This window comes from Sminthopsis crassicaudata, chromosome 2 (genome assembly GCF_048593235.1).
Source record: "Sminthopsis crassicaudata isolate SCR6 chromosome 2, ASM4859323v1, whole genome shotgun sequence".
Lineage (NCBI taxonomy): Eukaryota > Metazoa > Chordata > Mammalia > Dasyuromorphia > Dasyuridae > Sminthopsis > Sminthopsis crassicaudata.
Genome location: NC_133618.1, coordinates 60607833 through 60632832, shown reverse-complemented (window position 1 = coordinate 60632832; position 25000 = coordinate 60607833). Strand labels below are relative to the sequence as shown.

General features: G+C 42.2%; 1 protein-coding gene across 2 annotated transcripts in view; it reads right to left on the bottom strand.

Moving 5' to 3' along the window:
• Positions 1-5260: 5260 nt before the first annotated feature.
• The window catches only part of CDH16 (cadherin 16), a 40275-nt gene continuing 20535 nt past the window's right edge, over positions 5261-25000 (bottom strand). For both annotated transcript variants that reach the window (XM_074286528.1, XM_074286529.1), the window contains exons 10-18: positions 24022-24246; positions 22026-22102; positions 21235-21423; positions 15139-15380; positions 12426-12559; positions 10599-10862; positions 10190-10297; positions 6377-6493; positions 5261-5713 (exon numbers count right to left, since the gene is read on the bottom strand). In XM_074286528.1, coding sequence (XP_074142629.1) covers positions 5619-5713; positions 6377-6493; positions 10190-10297; positions 10599-10862; positions 12426-12559; positions 15139-15380; positions 21235-21423; positions 22026-22102; positions 24022-24246 — 1451 coding nt within the window. In that variant the 3' untranslated portion in view covers positions 5261-5618. The remainder of the gene's footprint in view (positions 5714-6376; positions 6494-10189; positions 10298-10598; positions 10863-12425; positions 12560-15138; positions 15381-21234; positions 21424-22025; positions 22103-24021; positions 24247-25000) is intronic.

The following is a 25000-nucleotide window of genomic DNA, read 5'->3' as shown; positions in this document are numbered from 1 at the left end:
GCTTCCTGTTTCTCATGGATAGCTTCATCCCATGTGAGCTCCCCTATTCCCCTATGCCTTTTGTACAAAGAGTCAAGTAAGACATAGATTCTGCCCTCATGGAGCTTATAGTCTTGTAACAGCAGGGACATAACCATAGTTTAAGACAAATTGTGGAGAAAGGGGATCCTTGAGGATCATTTAAAGAAACTGCTTAAAAATAAATATTGGGAGTATTCCACCCTTCCCTCCCCCTTCTCCCTTATGTATACACACACATACCCCACCAGAAGGGCCCTGAGCTAAATATAGTATCTAGGCTGCTAGGTCCCAGCAGAACCCAAGTGGTCTTTCTCGGGATTTCCATTCCCAGAGGGGCCTAAGTTGGCTTTGGAAGAACTCTGTGTGTTTGACACTGGTCTTTTTTATTGACCCTTTCACTGGGTAGAGCACGGGAGCCTGGAGACAAAGGTTCAGAGCCAGAGAAGGAGAAACATGAGGAGAATAAAGAGATCCAGTCCTTGGGCCTGGCTTGAGTATTTGGGCTGCCTGGAGTGGACAGGCTGTATTTATTATCTACACGGGTGGGTCTTTGGGAGCCCAGACCTGATAAGTCTCCTTGCCTGTTCATACTCCTGAGGAGAGGGAGATTGAAACTGTTGCTGAAGAAGAGGTTTTTGCCCTAAGAAATGATGAGTGGAAAGAACTGTTGTAGATTAAAATAAGCAGAACCAGGAGAACAATTTATACAATGATCACAGGCTGTCAAGGGAAGGAAGGATGGAGAAAGATCTCACTCTAAACAGAGGGTTCCTAGATATGACTTCAGGAGACTGATGTGAACTATACTTCCAATCTCTCAAAAGGGAGGTGTTGGGTCAGGGGTACAGGGTACAGGGGTTGATTTGTTTTGTTTTGTATTCATTTTTAACAAGAGAAGTTTCCTTTGGGCATGAGGGAAGGACCAAGTCATTGAGAAATAATGGTGATGTAAGATGATGATGATAAAAATGGGTGGTTAGAGGACATGGTAGATAGAACACTGGGCCTGGAGTAAGGAAGACCTGAATTCAAATCTGTCCAAAGGCAATTATTATCTCTGTGATCCTGGCTGGGTCACTTAACCTCTGTTTGCCTCAGTTTCCTCGACTATAAAATGGGAATAATAACAGGTTTGTTGTGAGAATCAAATTAGCACATACTAGGCATTATATGAATGTTTATTCTCTATGTGAGAATCAAATTAGCTATTTTATAGTAAAGTGTTTAGTTCAGTGCTTGGCACACAGTAGGCACTATATAAATGCTTATTCTCTATTGCCCCTAATATTAATAATAATAACTAATGTTTATATAAAACTTTACACATCTCATTTGACCTTTATACAAGTCTGTAAGATATTACCTATTATTATCCCTATCTTACAAATGGTTAAACTGAGGCAGATGGTATTCAATGGCTTGTTCAGGGTCACACAAGTGGTAGGTCTTCCTCACTCCAGGATCAGCATTGTGTCTGTTAAAAAGAAAATTAAGGTCAAGGTCATCTGGGGTATCCTAGTTCCTCAGCAGTCACCCTCACTTTTGTCTTGGTACTTTGAGAGGGAGGAGAACAATAGCAATGAAGAAGAGACAAGTTTGACCTTGGGTTCAATTTTGTCACACAGAGCTGTGTGACCTTGGGCAATTTTGGAGTGCAATGACCTCATCTGTAAACTTGAGAGGTTGGACTTGATGTTATATAAAGTGTTTTCTAGCTTTAACATTCTACATTTTTGTACTCTTAACATTCCCTAATCTAGGATCCTTTTCTGCTCTAATATCCTAAAGTCTATGTTCTGATATTCTTTTATGTGTCTGATGTTTTATATTAATAATAATAATAATAATAATGATAGCATTTATATTGGCTCACCTAGCTGGCCAATGTCCCCTAGGTCCTTCTAACTTTATCGTTCCATGTTGCAAGGCTGTAGATTTAGAATAAGGCCCTAAAGTCCATTCATGGGGATGGATCATCCCAGGTAAACAGCAAAATCCCGATTCTAACCTGGCCCTCCAATGAAGTGCTCCAGGCACTCCCCCATGATTCTAATACTTGCCTTTAGCTCTCTGTTACTCCTCTGTGGTTCTCCCCTTCCCAAAGCAGCCTGTTTTGCCGACCCCTAACACAGTGGCAAAGGAAGCGCCAACTAAGAAGCTGTTTCCACTTCTGGCCCAGTCCCTGAGTCCACAGCCAGTGCACCCACTGCCATATTGGCTGGGGGAAGGCTGGCCTGGCTGTTGGTACTGACTCTGAGGGGTGACTTTGGACAAAAGGGGGGGTCTTGTTTGTGCTCCCCTAAAACAAAGCAAGGCATTGCATTGGGGTGGGGGAGGAAGGATGGGCAGGGCAGGAGGAGGGACCCTCCTCAATCGGTCCCTGAAGTGGCTAACTGGCTCTTGAATAGGGTTTCTGTTACTCTCCTCCCTTTACTTGTTGCCTGAGTCCTGGTTGAGAGAGTCTCTCTTAGCTGAAGTGCTTTAATCACTTGAACTGGAAAAAAAGTTTAAAAATACCCCCAGATGTTTACATTCCTTCCACATGAGCTTCTCTGTTCTCACTGCAGTTTGGCCCTTTGATCGGTGCCTGCTGATTGGGAAGTGTCTTTGGTATTGGACACAGGCCCTGCTCGGCCCCCTGCTTGGCCCCCCAGAGGCCCCAGTAACATCCCCGAGTCCTCCCCGCCCCCAACCCCACCACAGTTTCACAGTGGGTGCTGAGAGGCAGGGGCAAAGGGTAAGACTCGGTGCCATTAGTCCAGACTCTCCCCCGACAGGGTGTCCTTTTCTGGACAGTGGCCAGACCCCTTAGACCTGTCAGCCTCTTCTTATTAATAATAACAATAATAATGGCTCACATTGATTTGGCACTTTATATTAATAGTTCCCATTTCTAGAAATCTTAAAGGTATGAGGAGCTGTGCTATGAAAGTGGAAAGAATAGTAACTCTGTTATCAGAGCCGTACAGCCGTTTTTCAGTTATGTCTGACTATTTGTGACCCCATTTGGAGTTTTCTTGGCAAAAACACCGGAGTAGTTTGCCATTTTCCTTCTCCAGCTCATTTTGCAGATAATAAAACTGAGGCACACAAGGTTAAGCGACTTTCCCAGAGTCACACAGCTGGTCAGTATCTGAGGCTGGACTTGAACTGGGGAAGATGAGCCTTCCTGACTCCAAGCCACCTGGACAAAAGTTCAGATTTGACCCTGCTATTTAACTACCTCTGTGAAGGTGGGCAAAATCACGTCCCTTGCTTTCAGTTTCTTCTTCAGTAAACTGAGGGGTTTGGATGAGAGGACCTCTGTTCCTTCCAATTCTACATTCTATGAGACTGAAGTTTAAAATATGTCATCCCCCTAACTCAATAAAATTCAATGGCTCTGTATTACTTCCAGCATCAACTATAAAATCTTTTGTTTGTCATTTAAAGCCCTTTACAGACTGCTCTGTTCTAATATTTTTTGATCTAACAGTCTACACTTTCTTCTCTAAGAGCCCTTCCAACTCTCAAACTTTATTAACACGGCTGTTGAGAGAAGAGTGCTGCTGCTGCTGATAGCAGCAGCTAGCTTTTATACAGTACTTTATAAATATTATCTCATTTGATCCTCACAACAACCTGTGAGGCAGTTATTATTATTATTGTTATTATTATTATTATTATTATTTTCATCCTCATTTTACAGTTTAGGAAACTGAGTCAGACACAGCCTGTGCCCAGGGGCACATAACTAATAAGTATCTAAGGTCAGATTTTGAACTCAGGTTTTCATGACTCAGGGTCTCAAGCTCTGTCCCAATCTACTACTACTTGTAAAGCACTTGAGTATGTATTGATATTGTATTCTAAGATCTCTTGCTTCTCTCATGTCCTATGTCCTACTTACTGAGATCCTTTTCCGTTCCAAATGCTCTATGATGGGCTGACATGTACAAGATGACCCCTGGATGAGAAGGAATGCAAAGAGATGGAGGAGGGCTGGGCAAAATGGAAAGAACATTGAATGCTGAATTATAGGACTTGGGTTTGAGTGTGTGCTGGTAATTACAAGCTAAGCCATGGGCAAGTCACTTAAAACTCTTGATGCCTTACTTTGTTTCTCTGTAAAAACTCTGTAAAAAACAATGCATTCATACCTAATGAACCAGAAGGTCCTTCCCTAGTTTAACATTCTCTGATTTTATTGTTTCATCTTCACAGGCTTTGCAGGAAAAACTCTTGGAGGGAGGAGATAGGATGTTGTTAGTGGAGGATCCTGGAGAAGGTGGTTTGGCAGAGCATCACTAGGCCTACTAAAGCAGCCCATTTATTTAGGAGATGGGTACCTTGATCAGTCAGCATGTCATATTTGTCCTCCTTAATTCTATTCTATTAAACCCACAGAAGTTATACTGTGTCTCTCCACTCTGACTCAGGAATAACCCCCAAATCTCTATCCAAAATCAAGAAAGATGATCTCCTCTTGCCAACCTCTGGCAAGGTCCTAAATGGACCTTCTGGTCCTAAATCTATAATCAGAAATAAGATCAGCAAACCAAGAAAGGTTGTTTTTCTTAATTCCAGAATATTTGAAATTCAACAGTTCTTGGGGCTCGGATTTCAGACCACAGTCCTTCCTAATCAGACCCTTTAGCTGTTGTGATGGGTGTGGGGAGAAGGTTGATAGAGCTTTATCTGTGATAGGAAGTAAGGATCAGTTTTCAGTTAGGTTTGGGCTCCATGTGTGATCAAAATTAAGGGTCCCTCCATGTGGATGAACATGTTTTGACATATATACACATATACACTCACCCAGAAATGATCACATAAGCAGATTAAAAACACCTAAGGACCTGCACTTAATATCCCTTATAGCACACACATTATTTTTATGTAGCAATTAATTAAATCCAAGGGACTGGGGTATGGGGGGGATGGGGTGGGAAGGGTGGGACAAGGTTCACCCATAAAACCACCAAAGCATAAGGCTCATAGACCCTTTCCCTCTCCCATGTTTCTTGAGCAACTTCCCTGCTGAGGCAGGCCCTTCACACTAACCAAGAATTTTCTCCAACTCCCGTATAGTCCCCAGTGCCCAGCACCAAGCTCTGCACAAAGTAGGCACTTAATAAATAATTGGTTCTCCATTCACTCAGTTCTGAATAACCCATTTCTCTCATCTTAAAGACAGAATGATGAAAAGAGATGACTGGACAAATCATTGGACAGAAGATTTGGGAATTCAAGGGCTCTGGACTCAGTTACCATCAGGTTTTATTATTCTATGGTGGCTCTGGAGAAGACTTTATCAGAAGGCATTTATGTGAGAAGCTAGCCGCATTAAAGAAAGTCTTAACTTTTACTGAGGGGAACATGAGCCCCAAGTTTCAGAGGAGAACTCTGGAGAGGGAGGAGGTTCCAGCCAGTGTTGGATCAGATGCAGGCTTTGTTTGGCCCTTCTGCCCACTGAGAATGGAAGGGCAAAGGTTCATCCCTGAGATGTTTTAACTCTGGGGTTGGTCTCACCCAGCTCAGTCTGGAATCCGAGTCCTTGCTGTTGGAGGTATAGAAACTGTGGGTTGTAGGGAAGGCAGGAGACCAAGCATCTTGCCCCATCAGACAGCAGCCTTCAGGGGGACGCTGTCTGGCGGCTGTGCCTCAGTCTTTTTTGCTAAGGCCAAGTGGCTGAAGATCAAGATTAAGAAGAAACCTGGGGTATCAAAGAGAGAATCAGTCAGTTCCAGGCAAGAATATTGGTCCCAGGGGGCTTTTCCTTGATTTTGGGCATTGCGCTTTGTTAGGAATTGAAGGTGGCTTAATATATTTGTTGTTATTTTAACTGATATTTTTTCCTAGAAAAAGAAAGCATAAAATGATGATGTCATGTCTCAATTTATGCTTTCTTAATTTGAGGGGGGGAATCTAGCTGGTTGGCCCATATGACCATTGTTACTCACCTTGTCCAACTTTTGGTCATTTCCCAAATGGCAGGCCTGTTTCCCTCAAATGAGATACCATTTGCCATATTGCATAACATAGTAGGTTCTGTAAGAATGCTTATTCCCTTTCTTCCCTCTCTCTCCCCATCTGTTTCTCTGGCTCTCCCCTTCCTCTCCATCCTCTCTCCATTTTTCTGTCTTCCTCTAAGTCCTTCTGGAAGGATGGAAAACTCATAGTACTTATGAAATAGAATATCTTTATACCTATACTTATATACCTATAGTATATCTTATACTATAAGCACAGAGCTTGAAGTCTTGATTAACGGTAATACTTTTAGAAGGCATTGGGAATTCACTTGTATTCAAGAAGGGTCAACTAGACTCTCCCCACCTGGTGGCTCACGGCCACCCCAGACCAAGAAGCCACTTACCTATCACCACCAGGGTGCCTACCATGATTCCAACCGCTGACAGCAGCGTGGGCATCCCCTCCATCCGGCCCACTTTGAGCAAGCAGCGCCTCTCTGAGTTACACACACAGACCATCACTGTGAGCAAAGGGAGGGAAATAGGATTGAGAACTGGGAGGAGTCCGGGAACGGAGAATGTCAGAGCTGGAAGGATCGTCCTGCTCTTAGCCATCCTCACTGACCATCTTTTGTTTTATAGAGGAGGAAACGGAATCTTGGAGAAAGGAAATGTCTGGCATATAATATGTATTATGTAAATGCTAGTTTTTGTTATTATAGGAAAAAATTACATCTATCTTACTGAAACTTAGTATTTTCTTTAATTATGAATTTTGAAATTTTTTTTTAGAAAAGGGATCCATAATATCATTGGATATAAGAAAAAAAACCTCTTAGGTAAATATGGGTTAGATTAGTTGACCTCTCCTGAATCTCCCACCTCGAGATTCTCTGTAGAAAGAGCTAGAGGAAAGAAAATTTCCCTGTCTTTCTGTCCATCCTGAATCCATCTTTTTAGTTCTTGTTCTGATTCCTTTTTACTTGAATACCATCTGGGTCATAACTATTATACCTTCTGAACTTGCCATACCTCATTCATATCATCAGCCTTTATTGCCCTCTCTCCTCCTGAGGGAATGTGCTGTTGGAAGATATTCAGACACATATATTGATGGTGGAATAGTGAATTGGTCCAGCTACTCTAAAATCAGCTATCCCACCAGTTGGCATAGGTCCATGATAGTAAATAACTAACAGAAAGGTCTTATCTATTTATATATGCCAAAGAAGTAAAAGCTGAAAACGAAGATTGTCCATTAATGAAGGAATGACTAAACACATTGTAGTGTATGGATGTGATGGAATATTATTGTACTATAAAGAAGCAAGGATTATGTGAGATTCTGGAAAACACAAGAAGACTTTTATGACGTGATGCAAAGTGAAAGAAGAAGAAACAAATAAAACAAAGTGACTGAACTTAGATGAATAGCAGTGTATAATCTTAGTTTTGAAGATTAGAATTTAAAACAGATATCCCTTCTCTGAAGAAAGCAATAGGCCTGTGGTTAAAAAACAAACTTGTATGAGCCATCAAACATGGTTTGTCAGTTGATTTTGCTGAACTATTTTTTTCTTTGCTACAAGGGAAGGTTCTGTTCGGGGCAGGGATCAAAATTGGAAATGACCATTTTTTCCTCTAAAGCATCAGTTGAAAAACAAAAACAAAAACACACCTCTTGAAAGGATCATCCCACTAAAAAAAATAGGAGAAGGGAATTATTGGTCAAAGAAAGTACCAAGAAACATCACAAAAATGTTAGATTGATTGCATTTTAAGAGAGAGGAAATGGACAATTATTATGTGGCAGCTATTTCAGAATTAGCGTGTGGGTAGTCAGATTCCTGGCTTGTTAGAGTGAAGATCAAAATCAACTCCAGGTTGAAAGAAATAATAAAAATGAGAAAAAAATACGTATATATGTCAGGCAACTTTTCTAGGAAGTTTAAGTGATGTAGGTCCATCACCATAAGGAGAAGACCAAATATCTAAACCAATTATCAACATTTCCTAAGGGAGTCTAATTGAGGTAAATTCATCACCATAAAGAGAAGTCCAAAAGTTTAGAAAGAGTGTTAGCCAGAAAATACTCGCTTTTCTTGCCAAAGGGAGAGATATAGCAGCCAAGGCCAACATTGTTTTAGAATATAAACTTGTTTGTAAAGTCTGATGGGAAAGGATAGTGGAGGATTATGAACAGTATCCCCTCGTAAAACAGTGAGAAATAGTGGAGGGCAAAACAAGTTTGTAAAAAGCCATATTATCTATCACAAGGACATTTAAGGATGAAACGAGAAGGATGGGCTACAAGGTGACTCAGTGGATAGAGCACTGAGCTTGGGGTCAGGAAAACCTGAGTTCAAATCCAGCCTGACATGTACTAGCTGTGTTACCTTGGATAAGTAAGTCACTTAACCCTATTTGCCTCAGTTTCCTCATCTGTAAAATGAACTGGAGAAGAAAATAGCAAATCATTCCAGTGGTTTCACAGAGTCAGACCCAACTGAAATGACCAAACAACAAGAAGGAAGTACTTTTAAATTGTTTTCTTTTTAAACAAATCTCATTTTAGCAATGGAGCCTATTTTCATGTGTGACCTATTTTAGGACCCGTATGACATATCAATTCAATTCAACAACAAACATTTTTTAAGTGCCTACTGAATGAAGCTATAAGGAATGTATCTTTGGGGGTACAGGCTCGGAATCCAGGAGATGGTGTTTCCACAGGGTATTAAGCCTCTCCTTGTTCTGTGCTAAGTGTTGGGGATACAAAAAAGAAAAAAACCAAACAAACTAAAAAAATCAAAAAGAGGCAAAAGATATTCCCTGTCCTCAAGGAGCTTAAAATCTAATTAGAATATTTGCCAGTGCCAACTGAGCCCAGATAGGGTTTTCTCTCTGGTTTTCTCTCTCTTACCTAGAAATGCAGTCAGTGGCCATTCCCAATGGGACATTAAATGAAAAGTGATATGTGGAAGTTGAATGAGAAGGAGGGAATGGCATTTGGGGTAATAATACCTCTCTCCTACTACTTGTTGGCATTAGACTTATGATAGTCATGGTATTAGCTTTGGGGGTATTTAAGATGGTGTACTCTATATTTATGTGCCCAATACTTCTTAATTTTACCATGATTTTATTAAACCAATTAAACTGTATATAATCTAACTGAATGTTAACATTCTCCTGCCAGAGGGATATTAGGTTTATGTTTATGCAACAAGCCATTAGCTGGTGAGTAATCCTAGATGTAGAGCATGAGATATAACATCACAGGGTCCCTCAAATGGTGGGGGGTTATATTCTGGAGTCCCACAGATGAAAGGAATTTGTCATATCTTTGGGATTACTCTTCACATCTGAAAGATTCTAGGACATCTCTTACACAGAGAAGCAGGTGGGATGCTGGAGTGGGGGGTGATGTAAAATTTACATAAGATATGGTTCTTGTCCTCAAGAAGCTTTTACTCTAGTATTGGGATAAGACAGAAACACAGATAGCTATCCTACACTGCATTACAGATAATTGATTGATTGTTTATTTGTTTTCAGTAGTATATGACTCTTTGTTTCCCCTTTGGGCTTTTCTTGGCAGAGATACTGGAGTGGTTTGCTATTCCCTTCTCCAACTCATTTACAGATAAGGAAACTCAGGCAAAGTCAAGTGACTTGCTCAGAGTCCCATAGCTAGTGAGTATTTGAGACTGGATTAGAACTCAAGTTTTCCTGCCTCTCGGCCTGGAACTTTATTGCACCATCTTGATGATTGATGATTGAGTTAAAGAAGCAAGAAGTTTAATATAAAAATATTAGTTTAGTTTAAAATGTTTTGGGAAGTTTAGAGAAAGATAGTTGCCAAGTAAGGGGGTGAGGGAAGGCTTCCTGAAGGAGATGAAGTTTGAAATGGCACGAATTCAATAGTTGGAAGAGTGGCGAAGACATTATAGACCTGGGGAACAACATGGTGATAGGAGAGGGCAGGTTATGGGAGGCTCCATTTTGGTTAAAAAATAGTTATCAAAACAAAGCAGCGATGGATGGCAGGAAGACCAGACTGCCAGGCAGGGGCATTTGGATTTTGCTTGAGGGGTAATATGGAGCCAGGGAAGGATTTTGATACTTAGATCAAGGACTATATCTCCTACTTCTCTTTCAGATGCTTGGTTGGCCCCTCCATGGCCCCAGCCCCTTGGGAGCTGACGTGGTCTTACCTCTTATTCGGAGTTGCTGGGTTTGAGCCGAATGTGTCAGGAAAACCGGGATGAAGTATTCTTGGGGCTCCAACCAGCTGAGGGCCATGGTGAGGTAGGCGTGGGTACCTAGGAGGGAAGCAGGGAAAGTGTGGGTTGTGGGCATAGACAGACCTAGGGGAAGACAGAAGGTGGCCAGGGCTCAGTGTGAGATGGATCTCAAGATTGAGACTGGGGGACACCTTAGAGATTATCTAGTTCACCTCTTTTATTTTTCCAAATAGGGAAACTGAGACCTAGAGAGGGAGAGGGAAAATGATCTTCCACAAGTACAGGTTGTCTAGTTCCAAATCCAATGTTTTTCCCTCAACTCCCAATGTATCTCTTGAATAAGCACCCAGACATTCAGCCTCCCCAAGACTAAACTCACCATTGAGCGCCTGGAGCCTCCACTCCCTCTGCACTGTGGGGTCCTCACTCAGGGTGAAGGAGTAGGGGTCGTCGTCAGCAGCAGGCTCTCCCTGATGCTGTAGCCCATTGATGACCACTCCCTGCGGCATGTCCTGGGGGGTGCAGAGGATCTGGAGCGGGGCAGGGGCAGGTGCAGGAAGGGAGGATGATTTTCCAGCATGGGATGAGAGATCCCTCAGGATGTAAAGCACCAGGGTTGTAGTGGTAGTCAGGCTGGGATGGTCTGCAAAAGAATCAAAGACCAAGGTCAAAGACCTTCCCCTCTCTTCAAAGTAGGTAGGACTGGTTATGTAGGGAGTGAGTTCTCCAGAAAGTAGGCTAACTAGGGATTGGGAATTGGGTTTCCATTTGTTCTTCAGGGAGAAAAGGGCTTTTGGGATCAAAATTCTTGGCTTTGAAACCCAGTTCTGTCATTTTCTGCTTATGTAACCTTGACTTTGGGCCTCCATTTTTCTCATCTTTAAAACCAGAGTGGATGACGTGATCTCTTGGCTTACAGATTTTAGAATTGGGATAGACATCTCAGTAACTTCCTTTATTTCATTGATGGTTAAGGGACTTCTCCATGGTCATGTAGCTAGTAAGTGTCAAAGGTGATCCTTAAACCCAGGTAATTCTTGTCTCTAAATCTAGCACTAAATCTCTAAATTATGCTTTCTCTTTGGGGTTCCTTATAGCTCTAATCTAGGATTCTCTATCAGGGGACAGGAAAATATGCACTTTCTCCCCCAACTCATCCCAAGTCCTTGTATTAGGGAAGGGCCTTCGAGATCTAATTCAGGAATTCTTAAACTGGATCTGTGGACTTCAATATTTTAATGACTATATTTCAATATTACTGGTCTCACCATCCTGTAAGTTTTGCTTTATGCTTCTAAAGATATTATCCTGAGAAGGGGGCCTTGGGCTTCATGGGACTGACAAAGAATCCATGATACACAGTTTAAGAGCCCTGTCTCTAACCCCCTCATTGTAAATATGGGAAAACTGAAGCCCAGATCTAAAGCCACTAGGTGCAAAGTAGGAGATTCCAGTCAAATGCTCTTCACCTAGTTCTTTCTCCCGAAGGATCTTGCCTCTTCCTACCACTACCCAGATGTCCTTGGCCACTAAGGAAACAGGGGTAACCAGATGATGGAAGGCGCTCTCTTATCTCTGGAAGATGGCAGTAACTAGTTTATGTCAGGAGCTCTAAGCTATGAGGGTTAATTTTTCACCTTTGGCCTTTGGAGAGATAGCTTATTTTAGACAACTGGATGTAGGTGATCTACCAGGTTGGTCAACCATTGGCTATTTTCTTCTGCTTGAGCTGGATGGTCATGGTAGAGAGTGCTGGGAGGGGATGGGGAAAGGTCTTTGTCCATGTGAGGGATCTTGGTCATGGAGGTTCATGGAGTGGTGCCCGGGGGAATATCCCTAATGATACCTTATAGACCTAGGGTTGTAGATCTATAGAGATAGAACTATCTCAGTAGAGAGAATTGCCTCAGGACATGATTAATTTCTCATCAATTTCTGTGTTGAAAGTAGGCTGGATGAATGATCACTTGATGGGGATATTGAAAGGGGATGGCTGCTTGGGGGTGAAGTGGTGTAGACCATCTCTGAGGTCCTTTCCAACTCAGACTTTGTGGTTCTGGGCTTCATACACTTTTTTGGCTTTGATGGGGAAAAACAAAACATTATTTTCTGTCACTTCTTGCTTTTTTCTTAGAATCTTTTTGTCTGACATTGAATCTTTTAGAGTCTGGACTCATTCCTTCAGAGAAGAGTGTTTCACCCTTACCCATGATTTCGGCCACTACTTGCACAATATATGTTTCTTTAGGCTGTCCTGACCCCAGTTTTGAAGCTGTTCGGACTTCTCCAGAGTGTTCTTCAATGGACAGCCAACCTTCAGAGTCGTTTATCATCGAGAACCTATGAACACATTAGTATGTGGATGGAGAGGTGACATGGGACAGACTGAAAGAAAGAAGGGGATGGATGAGAGAATGGGAAAGTGGGTTTCTAGGAAAACTTCTCTGAGGAAAGTGTGTCCTCGGCTCTCCGTGCCTCAGTTTCCCCAATTGTACAGTGGGACTTGTCATAGTTTCCTGACATCTAAACTTGGAAAAAACCATAAAATTATATATTTAGAGCAGGAGGAGACCTTAGAGCTCATCTGGTTCCACCCCATTTTACAGATGAATAAACCGAGGCACAGGAAGTTGTGACTTGTCCAAGGACACACAATTAGTCATTGGAGGAGCTGGGATTCAAATCCAAATTTGCCTGCCTCCAAATCCAGATCTCTTTCCACTGTGTCATGTTGCCTCCCTTATAAACCATCCCTGGTAGTATGACAGAATCATCTGGTTCTGCAGCCAGAACACTTGAGTTCCAAACTCAGGTTCTATCACATATTTCATATGATCTTGGAAACGTGTTTTCTTCAGACCTCTGTTCCCTTGTTTGTAACAATCTCCCATTCACAGTGTTTGAATCTTGTACCAACGAGTTTCCTTCTCTATTGGACTGTTATCTCTTTTGATTCTCACAACAACCTTGTGAAGTAGGTACTATTATTGTCCCCATTTTATTGATGAGGAAACCAAGACTAAGAAATAATAAGAAATAATAATGTGGCCCAGGGCCACACAGCTAGTAAGTGTCAGAAGGAGGATTTGAACTCAGGTTTTCCTAAATCCAAGTCTGTTGCACCACCCAGCTGTCTTAGGAGAATGGAGGAGGATGGACCGTCCAAACCTCTTACTTTACACATAAGAAAAGTGACATTTGAACAGGTCAAAGGACCTGCCTGAGGTCTAGAAGGTAGTAGGAAGCAGCACTCACTGTCACTTTCTCCCAGCCCCAAGCTCTCCCACACAAAGAATCTGGGGATGGCAGAATGGCCACTTCCAGTTAGGTAGAGAAGAACTGAAGAAGGGTACAGAGCAGGGCTGAAGAACAAGTACAGAACTGCTAACGAGCTCCTGCCCAATGGTCAACTGCCCCGAATACAAAACAAGACTTTCTAACAATGGGAATTATTCTAGAGGGCAGTGGGCCCTAGGAGTAGGTAGTGAGCTCCCCTTCTCTGGAGGCTTTCCAATGAAAGCTAAGTGGTTGTTGTCTGGCTGATTGCAAGGGGATTACAGAGAGGTCTGTACTGGGCTAGATTCCCTCTGAGATCCCTCCCCCTCTGAGATTCTGTGAAGGGCAGATGAGGAGGATTAAAGTGGGGTGAGGACAGAAAAAGGGGACCATTATTCATCAATGATTCATCAATTCATTAATCAAATATTCATCAAGCATCCAGTCCTGGATGTGCGGACCTGAGTGGGAGGAGGTTTGATCTTTTCTGGGACAAGGACCCAATCGTTGGATGGTGGTCTGTATCTGTGCTTTTGCGGGGGGGGGGGGGGGAGGAAGTGGAGAGAGACCTTGGAACAATCCCAAAGGCATCATTTGACTGTCGCCAAGATATCAGGGACATGAATGCTTTGGGCTCCCCAACAACAGGACAGAGATGGATCAACATGGAGAGGAAGGGAGAGACAGCATGGCAGAGTAGATTTAGGACAGATCTCGGAATCCAAAAAAGCTGAGTTAAATCCTGCCTACACACTTGCTGGTTGTGTGATCTAAGATAGGCAAGCCTCTTCCTCTCTCTAGTCCTCAGTTTTCTCATCTGTGAAATGGGGATAATAGTGTCCTAGGGCTGCTATAAGAATCAAAGAAGATAATGTATGTAAAGCACCTTGCAAGACATGAAGTTAAATAAATGTTCGATTTTAGACTATGAATTACTTGAAAGCAAAGACTTGTTTTTTGCTTTAGTATCCTCAGTGGTTATCTAGAAGAATTCCTGGCAAACAGTAGGCACTTAATAAATGCTGCCTGATTTGACTTGAATATTATTCTGTCAAACAGGCTCTGGTGATGGGCTGAAGGCTGGGAATGGGAGAAGGGAGCTAATCACATGAAGTCAGAACCAAACCCCGAGCTAAATCACATTTGGTCTTCATTTTTCTTTATCTGTAAAATGAGAGAGTGAGATAGATCATTTCCAATGTTACTTCTGGCTCTAAATCCTAGGATTCTGCCACAGTAAGAATTCCCTTTCTCTCAACTAGGAGGGATCAATCCTGTCTACCAGAATGTTGTCCCACCTAGAGAAGTGCCACCGAGTGGGAGGGTAGGTGTGGACAGCCCTGGGAAAAGGAGAATAATCATAATAAAACCCATATATCTATGCTTTTAAGATGTACATAACAGGTTTCACACAATTGGGTATGTCATTTTTCCATCTTTAAAATAAGTGGGTTGGCTAGATGGTCTCATAGTGCCCCTGACTTCATTTTAAATGTAGGAATCCTTGCAATTCAAATGATGGCTAATCCACAAATCTGGTAATGGAGAGCAGAGGGCTTCCAAAATTCCTGCTTGGTGCTGATGGACTGGGGTAGCAGCAGGAAGGCAATCCGTGGGCAAAGAGGACAAGAGCAGGCTGTTACCTGAGGGGTGGGCTCTGGGGATCCTCGGGCCCAATGGTCAACAGGAGGGTGCCAGGTGGGATGCTGTCTAAGACGGTGACTTCATAGCTCTCCTGGCTTAGGACAGGTGGCAACATGGGTTCCTCCACTATCACGGTCACGGAGGCTGTGACTGGAGAGTCCGTCGCTGACCCCACGAGGTCTGCCAGATTTTTAGCCATGATCACCAGCTCGTAGATTGAGGCTGAAGCGTAGTCCAGTTTCTGGGACCAGAGGAATTGGGGATCACTAAAGGTCTTTTCTCTCTAACTCCCTAGGGTTCTTAAAATTTCCTAACTATCCCATGCACCGTATGTAATATTTTCTATCTTTGTACAGGTTATGCCTAAAATCCCAGAATGCTCTCCCACCTTATCTTTAATTCTTAGCTCTCTTTAGGACTCAGACAACTTTCTTCTACTTACATCTTTATCAATTCCATCAACTGAGCTCTTCCCCTGCCACCCCCAAATCGCACTAGTGCATATTTACTATTTACTTACCTGTGACATGTTCTTTCTCTCCAGTAAACTCTAAGCTTCTTGAGGGCCTTAGTCATTTTTATTTTATTTTATTTTTTTGTATTGGCACTAGTAGGTGCTTAATAAAGGCTTGTTGAACCGAATTAATAAAGGATGGTCATTTTCTCTCTTACCATAGGTACTCTATGCTAAGGGTTAGGTTATTTTGTCCCTCTCTCCAAGCTGGATTGACATGCTGGAAGGGCCACATGTCCCAGAAAAAGTCCTGAAGTCCAAGGAAATGATTCAGTGGCAAGGGATTACTTTCTCCTCAAACATTGCCAACTAAATTAAATCCTCATTTCTTTCTGGTGTCTGAATAACCTCTTGTTACAATCTACAAGACTGTCATTCCCCAGGGAGCTGGAGGAACAGTCAGTCACTATTTTCTGAGGCTGAGGGTGATGAAGGAAAGGGGGGTATATTCCTTTATACAGGAAAATCCTGAGGAGGGTCCCCTGAGCTGTTCCTACTATAGCGGGGATGTAACACATAGAATCACTCCCACTTTCCAGTGGGCTTTCCTCATGACCCAGAGCCCATATTTGTGAGGTTCAGGATTAGAAATTAGACAGGAACAGGGAAAAAGAGTTTTTTTTTTCTTTTCTGTAAATCTATCCCTTTTAGAGCTTTCTTTACCTTCCAAACAGCCCCTTCAGATAATGACTGCCTCTGTACTAGACATCTGCGGCCTTCCAGGCTGAAGAGATTCCCCACCAAAGTTTTTTTTACCCACCTTCTTTTCTGAAATGGTCTGAGAGCCACAGCACCTGATGCTTCTGGACTCCCACCCCACCCTGCCCATGTGGAGGGCCTGGACAGGAGCAGCTGCCAACCTTGGGGTGGGCCCAGGATGTGCCAGGAGGAGAAAGTCAGTTTTTGCCTTATTTGGCCAAACAAGTTTCTAGAGACTCCTGCTGCTTTCCCCTACTCCCCACTGCCCCCTCCAGCCAGGGAAGGGAGCAGGGAGGGAAGGATCAACACTTCCCCAGTCCCTAAACACCTACCATGGAGATCAGATCATTAGACTTCCTCCAGAGTTTGTGATAGAAGACTGATCTATGAGGCTATAGTTCAAGAAGGGACCTGAGAGGCCTTTTAGTCCCACTTCCTCATTGACAGGTGAGGAAACTGAGTCACAGAGAGCAGCGTGACTTGACTCAGAATCCACAGGTGTCATGGACCTCTTTGAGAACAAAGGACAAATAACAGTAAGGCAAATATACTGTCCTGGGCACAGTAGGAGGGAGAGAGGGGAAACACTAATAATAGCAATTAACTTTTCTACAGAATTTTAAGATTTACAATGTAAATTTCTTCCAATACATATGTGGGTTATCTCTTTTTTACATAACCCAGAGAGGTTAAAATGTATCTATATTTATATAGTTAGTTATCAAATAAAAAACAAAACAAAAACATTTTTTGCACTCTGAGTCGAGTATTTATCTCCCAGGAGCCCGGAATCTCATTGGAGAAATAAGACCCCAAAACAGAGGGGAAGGGGTCTGTGAGGAAGTAGCTTCACATAAGCCAAACCCAACGGGGATAGTGAGCTGAGTGAGGGGCTGGAGAGGAGGAAGTGTGAGCTCTGGGTTCTGCTGCCTTTCCTCACCACTCCATTAGCATTGGAGGAAATTGCCCAGTGTAGTTACCAAAAGGAAATGGAACTCATTTCCCAAACTCACACTGGGAGACAATCCAATATAAGGGCAGAATTTCCTCTGAAACCTGTAATTCCTCAGAATGACTAACAAAGGGCCAGCACCTGGGGGAGGGTCTGGTCTCGGGTGCCAGGGCAGAAGATCCATTGATTGTCTCTCAGTAACTCCAAGTGTATCTGCTTAAGTCTGTATATTTATCTTGGTATCTGCACCTATGTGTGTGTTTCTGGAGTTATAATAATAACAATAGCTAGCATTTATAAAGGACTTTAAGGTTTGCTGAGCATTTTACTAATGGTATATCAGATGATCCTTACAAAAACCCTGAGAGATGGGTGTTGTTATTATCCCTATTTTACAGATAAAATTTACATAGTTAGTAAATGAATGTTTGAGGCAGGATTTGAACAGAGATCATGCTCACTCAAAGAAGGAAATAAAGAGAAAGTTATAAAAATAAAAAAAATAAGGATTTATCAAGTATCTTCTCTACTTGAGGCACTGTCTAAGCTTTTTATAAATATTGTCTCATTTCATCCTCCCAATAACCCTATGAGCTAGGTGCTATTTCTTTCTATTTTATAGGTAAACACACTGAGGCAGTCAGAGAGTTAAATAATTTGCCTGGGATCACTCAGCCAGTACAAGTCTGAGGCTAGATTTGAACTCCAGATCCAGTACTCTAGCTGTAGTTTTTTCTTTCTTTGTTGTTGTTTTTAAGTTGTTTTCAGTTATCCATTTAGGGTTTTCTTGGCAAAAATACTGGAACGGTTTGCTACTCCCTTCTCTAGGTCATTGTACAATTGAGGAAACTGAGGCAACCAGGCTTAAGTGAATTGCCCAATGTCACACAGCTAGTAGGTATCTGAGGCTGGATTTGAACTCAGGTGGTCATGACTCCAGGATTGGCACTCATCCATCCCTTTTTCCTCCCTCTACCATCTCCCTAAATGGTCATCAGCCAGATCTCCCAGGAAAGGAAATCCACAGCCTTTTGAGGCAATGCTTTCCTTTGTGGGTCAGCTCTTGTGGTTATTATTATTTTTTTTCCAATGGAGTTCTCTACAACTTTGCTCTTAGTTTTGAGTTCTGGGGTCAAATAGAACCAGCCAATCCCATTCCACCCTTCCAGCTCTTCAAGGTCTTGAAGACCTGGATGAGGTCTCCTCCAGATGCCCTTGAACATCTCTCGGATGTGCCAGCCAGAGGTGAGACAACATTTCCAGTGAGGTCTGACCAAGGCAGAGGACAATAGGACCATCCTTAGTCTGAACCTTGCCTCATAGTGCACAAGCCTTTTTCTGCCCCATCACCCTGAGATCTCCTAGTCAGCTTTTAACTCACTAACCACCCTACCCCATCTTTTCAGACTAATTGTTGGCTAGTCGTACCTTTCTTATCTTTCAATTTTGTAATTTTTTTTTTCAATCTGTGTGGGATTTTCCATTTATTTCTATTAAGCTTCATCTTATTACCCTTACTACTAGTAACAGCTGATATCAATAGAACTACCTTGGACTTTTAAAATGTTTGCAGGCATTATCTCCTCTGAGCCTAGAAGTAACGCAGAGAGATTAGTACTACAGAGAGAGCTATTCCCATTTTACAGAGGGCTTCAGCTCCTTTGATTCATCCCATCATGCCTGTTGCCTGGGATATTTTTGGATCCTGACTCATCCAGTGTCATTGGAAAAATGGATAAATGTGCTATCTATGCCTTTATTCAAGTCTGACCTAAGTATTATGCAGTATGGAATGAAGGACAGCTCCCTAGGGCACTATATCACAGACCTTTTTCCTAGCTGACATAAAGTAATAACACTTGGAGTCCAATCATTCAGCAAGTTCCAAAACCACTAACGGTACTATTGTCTTTGCTAAGATTCTCTATTTTGTCTGTGAGCTTAGTTAGAACCCTTGTCAAATGTCTAAAATTTAGATAAACAACATTGACAGAATTCTCCTAGTAGAGTAGTTTAGCCTTTATCTATATAATATATATACGACAAAACTTCTACCAAAGTGGATCACAATCTGAATATAACTTAAGAGTTCTAGGAACTTGTCTAAAATCTGGAGAGGTTATAAGGGATTTGTCCACAGTTATACAGCTTAGGGAAAAAAAAAAACACTAGGACTTTCCTTCTTCCCTCCCTTCCTTCCCTTTCTTTCTTCCCTTCCTTTCTTTCTTCTTTATTTTCTTTCTCTTTTCTCTCATCTCTCCTTCCTTCCTTTTTATTCTCTTTTTTCCTTCCTCTCTTTTTTCTTCTTCTTTCATATCTTCTTTCCTTCTTCCCTTCCTTCTGTTCTTTCTTCTTCCCTTCTCTTCTCCTTTTCCTTTTTTCCTTCCTTCCTGTTTGGTTGTTTTTCTTTCTTTACTTTCTCTTCCTTCCTTTCTTTCCATTCAAATACTGCCTCAGTCACTTAATCATTTCTTCATTTTCTTCATTTATAAAATGGAGGGAACAATAGGACCTATCTCCTAGGGCTGTTGGGAGGATCAAATAAGATATTTGTAATGGGATGAGCATAATGCTTGGACAAAAGAAAGGTTTAATAAATACTTTCTTTCCTTTCTCCTACTCAATAAACTCCATTATAAAGTCCTCTGATTGGTTTTTAAGATTTTTGGAGAAAAGAAAACTATCTTCAAGTATTTGTCATGTGGGAAGATTTGACTTGTTGTGTTTGGCGCTAATGGAAATAACCAGGAACAAGGGTGGAAAGTCCAAAAAAAGACAAACGTAGGCTTAACGTCAGAAAAAGTTCCTAGCAATTACAACTGTCCAAAAGTGCAATGGACTGTCCCAAGGGGCGGTCAACTCCCTCTCCTTGAAAGTTTTCCAGTAGAGACTGGACATCCACTCAATGAACATTTTATATCCTTTTGGATATAACTGGTAGATAGACAACTGCTGAGGTCCCTTCCAATTCTCATTCTGTGATCTGTTTCCTGAATGCCTCATCTACATCTTCCCTCTGTCCAGGTGTCTGTAGTATACTCCCATGACAATATGGCTTTTCTTTCTCCCTCTCTTGACTCTGACCCAAATGTTAGGAGATCCAAGTTTAAAGCCTTGCTTCAAGTCTTACTATAGCTGTGTGACTTTGAACAAGATGATTTTCCTTTGTTAATCTCAAATTCTTTGTCTATAAAATGGACATAGTAGTATTTTTACTATCTACCTTCCTATCTACCTTCCAATATTGCTTAAAGTGGTTAATCAATATGTAGCACTTTATATTTGTCCTTATGGAATTTATTTTATTAGGGTCAGCCTTTTTGGACCTTCTCTGTCATTCGGTAAGTTAGCTCTCTCCCCCCCATTCTGGTATCATGCACAAATATAAGGAGCATACCATCTATGACCTTATTTAAGTCACTAATAAAAATCAATAGATTAAAAACCATTTGCACACACACACACACACACACACACACACACACACAACGAGTAAGCTAGTTATTAGTTAGCTAGTAAGTGTCTGAGGCTGGATTTGAACTCAGCACTTCCTGACTCCCAGGTCAGTGCTCTATCCAATACACAACAAATCTTAAACTGCTAGTGAAGGGGGAGTCATGATCATTACTATATATCACATGATTGTGTGGATATCACATTTGGATGTACCCCATACTCATGTAGCTGGTGGATATCTGCTGTTACACACACACACACACACACACACACACACACACACACACACACACCAGCCCCACCTTTGTTTGATTCCCGACAGTCCATTTCTAAATTCCTCGGATGGGTGCTTGAGCAGGGAAGGTCTGCCTTCCACCCCAGATCTTTCTCAGTCGCAGGGTCAGGGAATGGAGCTGCCCCCAAGAGAAGCTCCAGTCACTCTGTCCCATGAGCTTCCCTTCCCTGTCCCCTCACCTTCTGAAGTCGAATATCCACATGGCCACTCTGCGGGTCTGAGTCCAGGACAAATGTCCCATTGGGGTCTCCCTCCACAATGGAGAAGTCAATCCTGGTGTACTCTGGATCCAGGTCAGCATCCGTGGCCGTGACTGTGGCTACTCGTGTCCCTGGCACTGTGTCCTCGGGAAGCCTGACTGGTCCGTACTGAGAGCAAGAGACAGAACATCACTCCAAGAGAGGCGGAATATAATGGAAAGAACACCTGAACATGGCTCTAGGTTCGAATCCCCACACTGCTCTTTACTGTGATGAGAAAAGTCATTTCTCATCTCTGGATCTTAATTTCCCAGTCTTGTAAAATGAGGATGTTTGACTAGATCATCTTTAACTTCCTTTCTGGCTACAAATCCTCTGACCAGCTCCAGGATGAAGAGGATTTAGCACAATGGAAGAAAAGAAAGGAAACAAGAATTTATTGAGTGCCATTTATTAATTTATTATGATTAACTATGTTCTGGACACTAAGTGCTTTACAAATGTTTTCTTATTGGATCCTCAAAACAACCTTGGGAGGGAGGTGCTCTTGTCCCCATTTTAGTTGAGGAAATCGAGGCAAACAGAGATTAAATAACTTGCCCTCAGTGACATAGCTAGTAAGTATCTGAGACTGGGTTTGACCTCAGTTTTTTTTTTTACTCCAGTGCTCTAACTATAACCGAGGGTTTGATATTTTTCCCTCTGCGTCTATGGTCCCCTTCCCCAGCTCCTCCCACACCACTCTCTTAGCTACATCCCTCCCTTGTTACCTGTGAGGCTGTGAATACAGGGGCATGGTCATTCACATCCAGAACCTTGATGGCGACTTCACAGGTGCTGCTCAAACCTAGAAGCCACAAAATCACTGAAAACACCTCTCAGAGGTTCTCTTGTCACATCTCTACCTGAGAAGAGGGCCCCATTATAAAATCCTTGACAAATTGTCATTAAGTCTCAGCTTGAAGACCTCCAGCCTTGGAGAACACACTTCTTCCTTAGGCACCCCCATTCTTTTTTTGCACATTTCTAACAATTAGGAAATTTTCTTTTTTTGAAGAACCTAAAACCATTTCTGTAGCCCGTGGTTCCTAATTCTAATTCTGGGCTGAGGCTGGTGGGAAAAGCAAAACAAGTGTAATCTCCTCCCAAAGATAGTCCTACAAATACTCAAAGATAGTGATTGTGTTTCCCCTAAGTTTTTTCTTCTCCAGATTAAGTATCCCTATGCTCTTCAGCAAATCCATCTAGGAAATGGATCTGGGGTACCCTCATCTAAAGTCAGCTAAATAGAGCATTGGGCCTAAAGTTAGGAAGAACTGAGTTCAAATTCAACCTCAGGCTCTTGTTGTATGATCTTGGAAAAGTCACTTAACTGTGATAAGCCTCAGTTTTTGCATCTGTAAAATGCAGATAATAATAGCATCTGTGGAACTATTGTGAAGATCAAATGAGATAGTATTTGTAAAGTGCTCAGTGCCTAGTCCATAGTAGATGCTTAAATGCTTATTTCCCCCGTCCCTTTCCTAATGATTAATAATAGCTAACATGTATATAATATTTTAAGGTTACAGAAAACTTGACAAATATTATCTCATTTGATTCTCACAACAATCCTGTAGATGCTGTAATTATTCCATTTTACAGATGTGGAAAATGAAGTAAGTAGCAGTTAAATGACTCTTCCAAGATCATACAACAAGGGTCTGAAACTAAATTTGAATTCAGAACTTTCTGACTCCAGATTTAGCATTTTCTTTACTGTATCATATCTAGTTGCCCTCCTCTGTACCCACTCCACTCCAGGAAGCATGGAGTGTTTGGGAAAGTCCCAGGTCACATCTTCCAGGGGACCTTCCCGGGGCTGGATCCCTAAGAAGGAGGCAGCTGACAAAAGGACAGACAAAACAAGGCTATCCCGCTGGACAGAAGCGTCTGAGAGGAGACAATACCCTCCCTGAAGATATCTAAGGGGCAGATCCTAGCAGGTGGCCCAGATCACTCAGTCAGTCAATGATCAGAGACAGCATGCAAATACAGGTGGTATAAACAGGAGGTAGTCTCCGAGGGAAGGCATTAGGGACACCAGCAAAGACCTCCTGCAGAAAGGGCAATCAGAATTGAGTCTTGAAGAAAAATGGGTTGGGAAGTGAAAGGGAAAAGTATCCAATTATGGAGAAAATCCAGTTTTGAAATAGCATTGAGATGGGAAATGAGATATCTTGCTGGAAGAACAGTGAGAAAGCCCCAATGCCCCCAGTATGTGGAGAGGAGTCAGTGTAAGAAACATAGGCAGGGGCTAAGTTACAAAGGGTTTTCAAAGCCAAACAGAGCATTGATCATCAGAGAATGATCCTGAGGGAATAGGGAGCCACTGGGGTTAATTGAGTAGGGAGGAGGCTGGTCAGACCCGGCCATTAGGAAAATCCCTTTGGCAGCAGAGTGAAGGATGGATTGGTGGGGGGAGAGAGCTAAGCTGCTTAAACATTCAGAAATATATTGTAGTAGTGCAAGTGAGAGGGGCTGAGAATATGTTTCAGGCTGGTGACTGTATAAGTGGAGAAAAAGATTAAATATGGGAAAGAGGGTAGAAAAAATAAGATTTGAATATGCTGGGAGAGTGAAGGGGAGAAGACAAGAATGACCTCAGGAATGGTGACTGGGACGTTAGTAGTATTCTCAACAATAAGGGGAAAATTGGGAAGAGGGAAGGGTTTGGGGAGAAAGTGGATGAATTCTGCTTTGGCCAGGGATCTTACAGACAATTACCCCCTTCTTCCCCAGCTAGGTCAGCAGCGAGCACCAGCAACTTGTAGAGTTCTCCTGCCCTGATGAGGGTGTCCTGGACCACGATTGCTCCTGTGTGATGGTCCACAGTGAAGGAGGAGCCCTCGGGTCCGGGAGGTTCCTGGCTGAGAAGCTTGTAAACCACATGGGAGTTAGGAGTATTGGGGTCATCAGCGTCTGTGGCCTGAAGCCCGGTCACCTCCATACCTGTACACGAGGGGAACAGCAGCTGTCAGTGGGAGTGCACAGTAGGACCGCAGATTCAGTCCAATGATATGATAGTCATGATTGGATCCTGACCAGATCATAGCTCAAGCATGGTCTGTCCATGACTCATCAGGCCACAATCTGACTATAACCTAACCATGACGGCTGTGGCCTTCCACAGGACACTCCACAAACAAGGGTCTGATGGGTGGCATTTTCCCATTTTCACTGATTTCCCCTCAATGGTCTCATTAAATAATTCAATATATCAGAACTTTATCAGAGAAATTCGCTGCAAAGACTTAAAAATCAGTGAATTCTTTATCTTCTAATTGTAACAGCTTCGAGTTTGCTTATACAAAATTTCAATTTGAGAGAGTGGAAATTACCATTTTATCTTTCACACTCATCTCTATCCCTTCTTTAGTTAAGAATTCTCCTAAATATGTTCAGCATGACTTTACATGTATAATCAATATCTTATTGCTTGCCTTCTAAAAGTATGGGGGAAGGGAGAGATTTTTAAAACTCAAAAATTTAAAAATGAATGTTAATTAAAAATTAATTGGGAGATATTTAGCAAAATAAATAAAATATCTATTTTTAAAGGATGAAAAAGGAATTCTATCCGTCTTCCTCCCTTCTCTCATTTGTTTCTGATATGACTCCTCATATTTAGAACTTGCATCCATTTGGAGCATATGGTGCGATACGGCTTATGAGGAGTGGATCTCACCTCTAGTTTCTGCCAGAC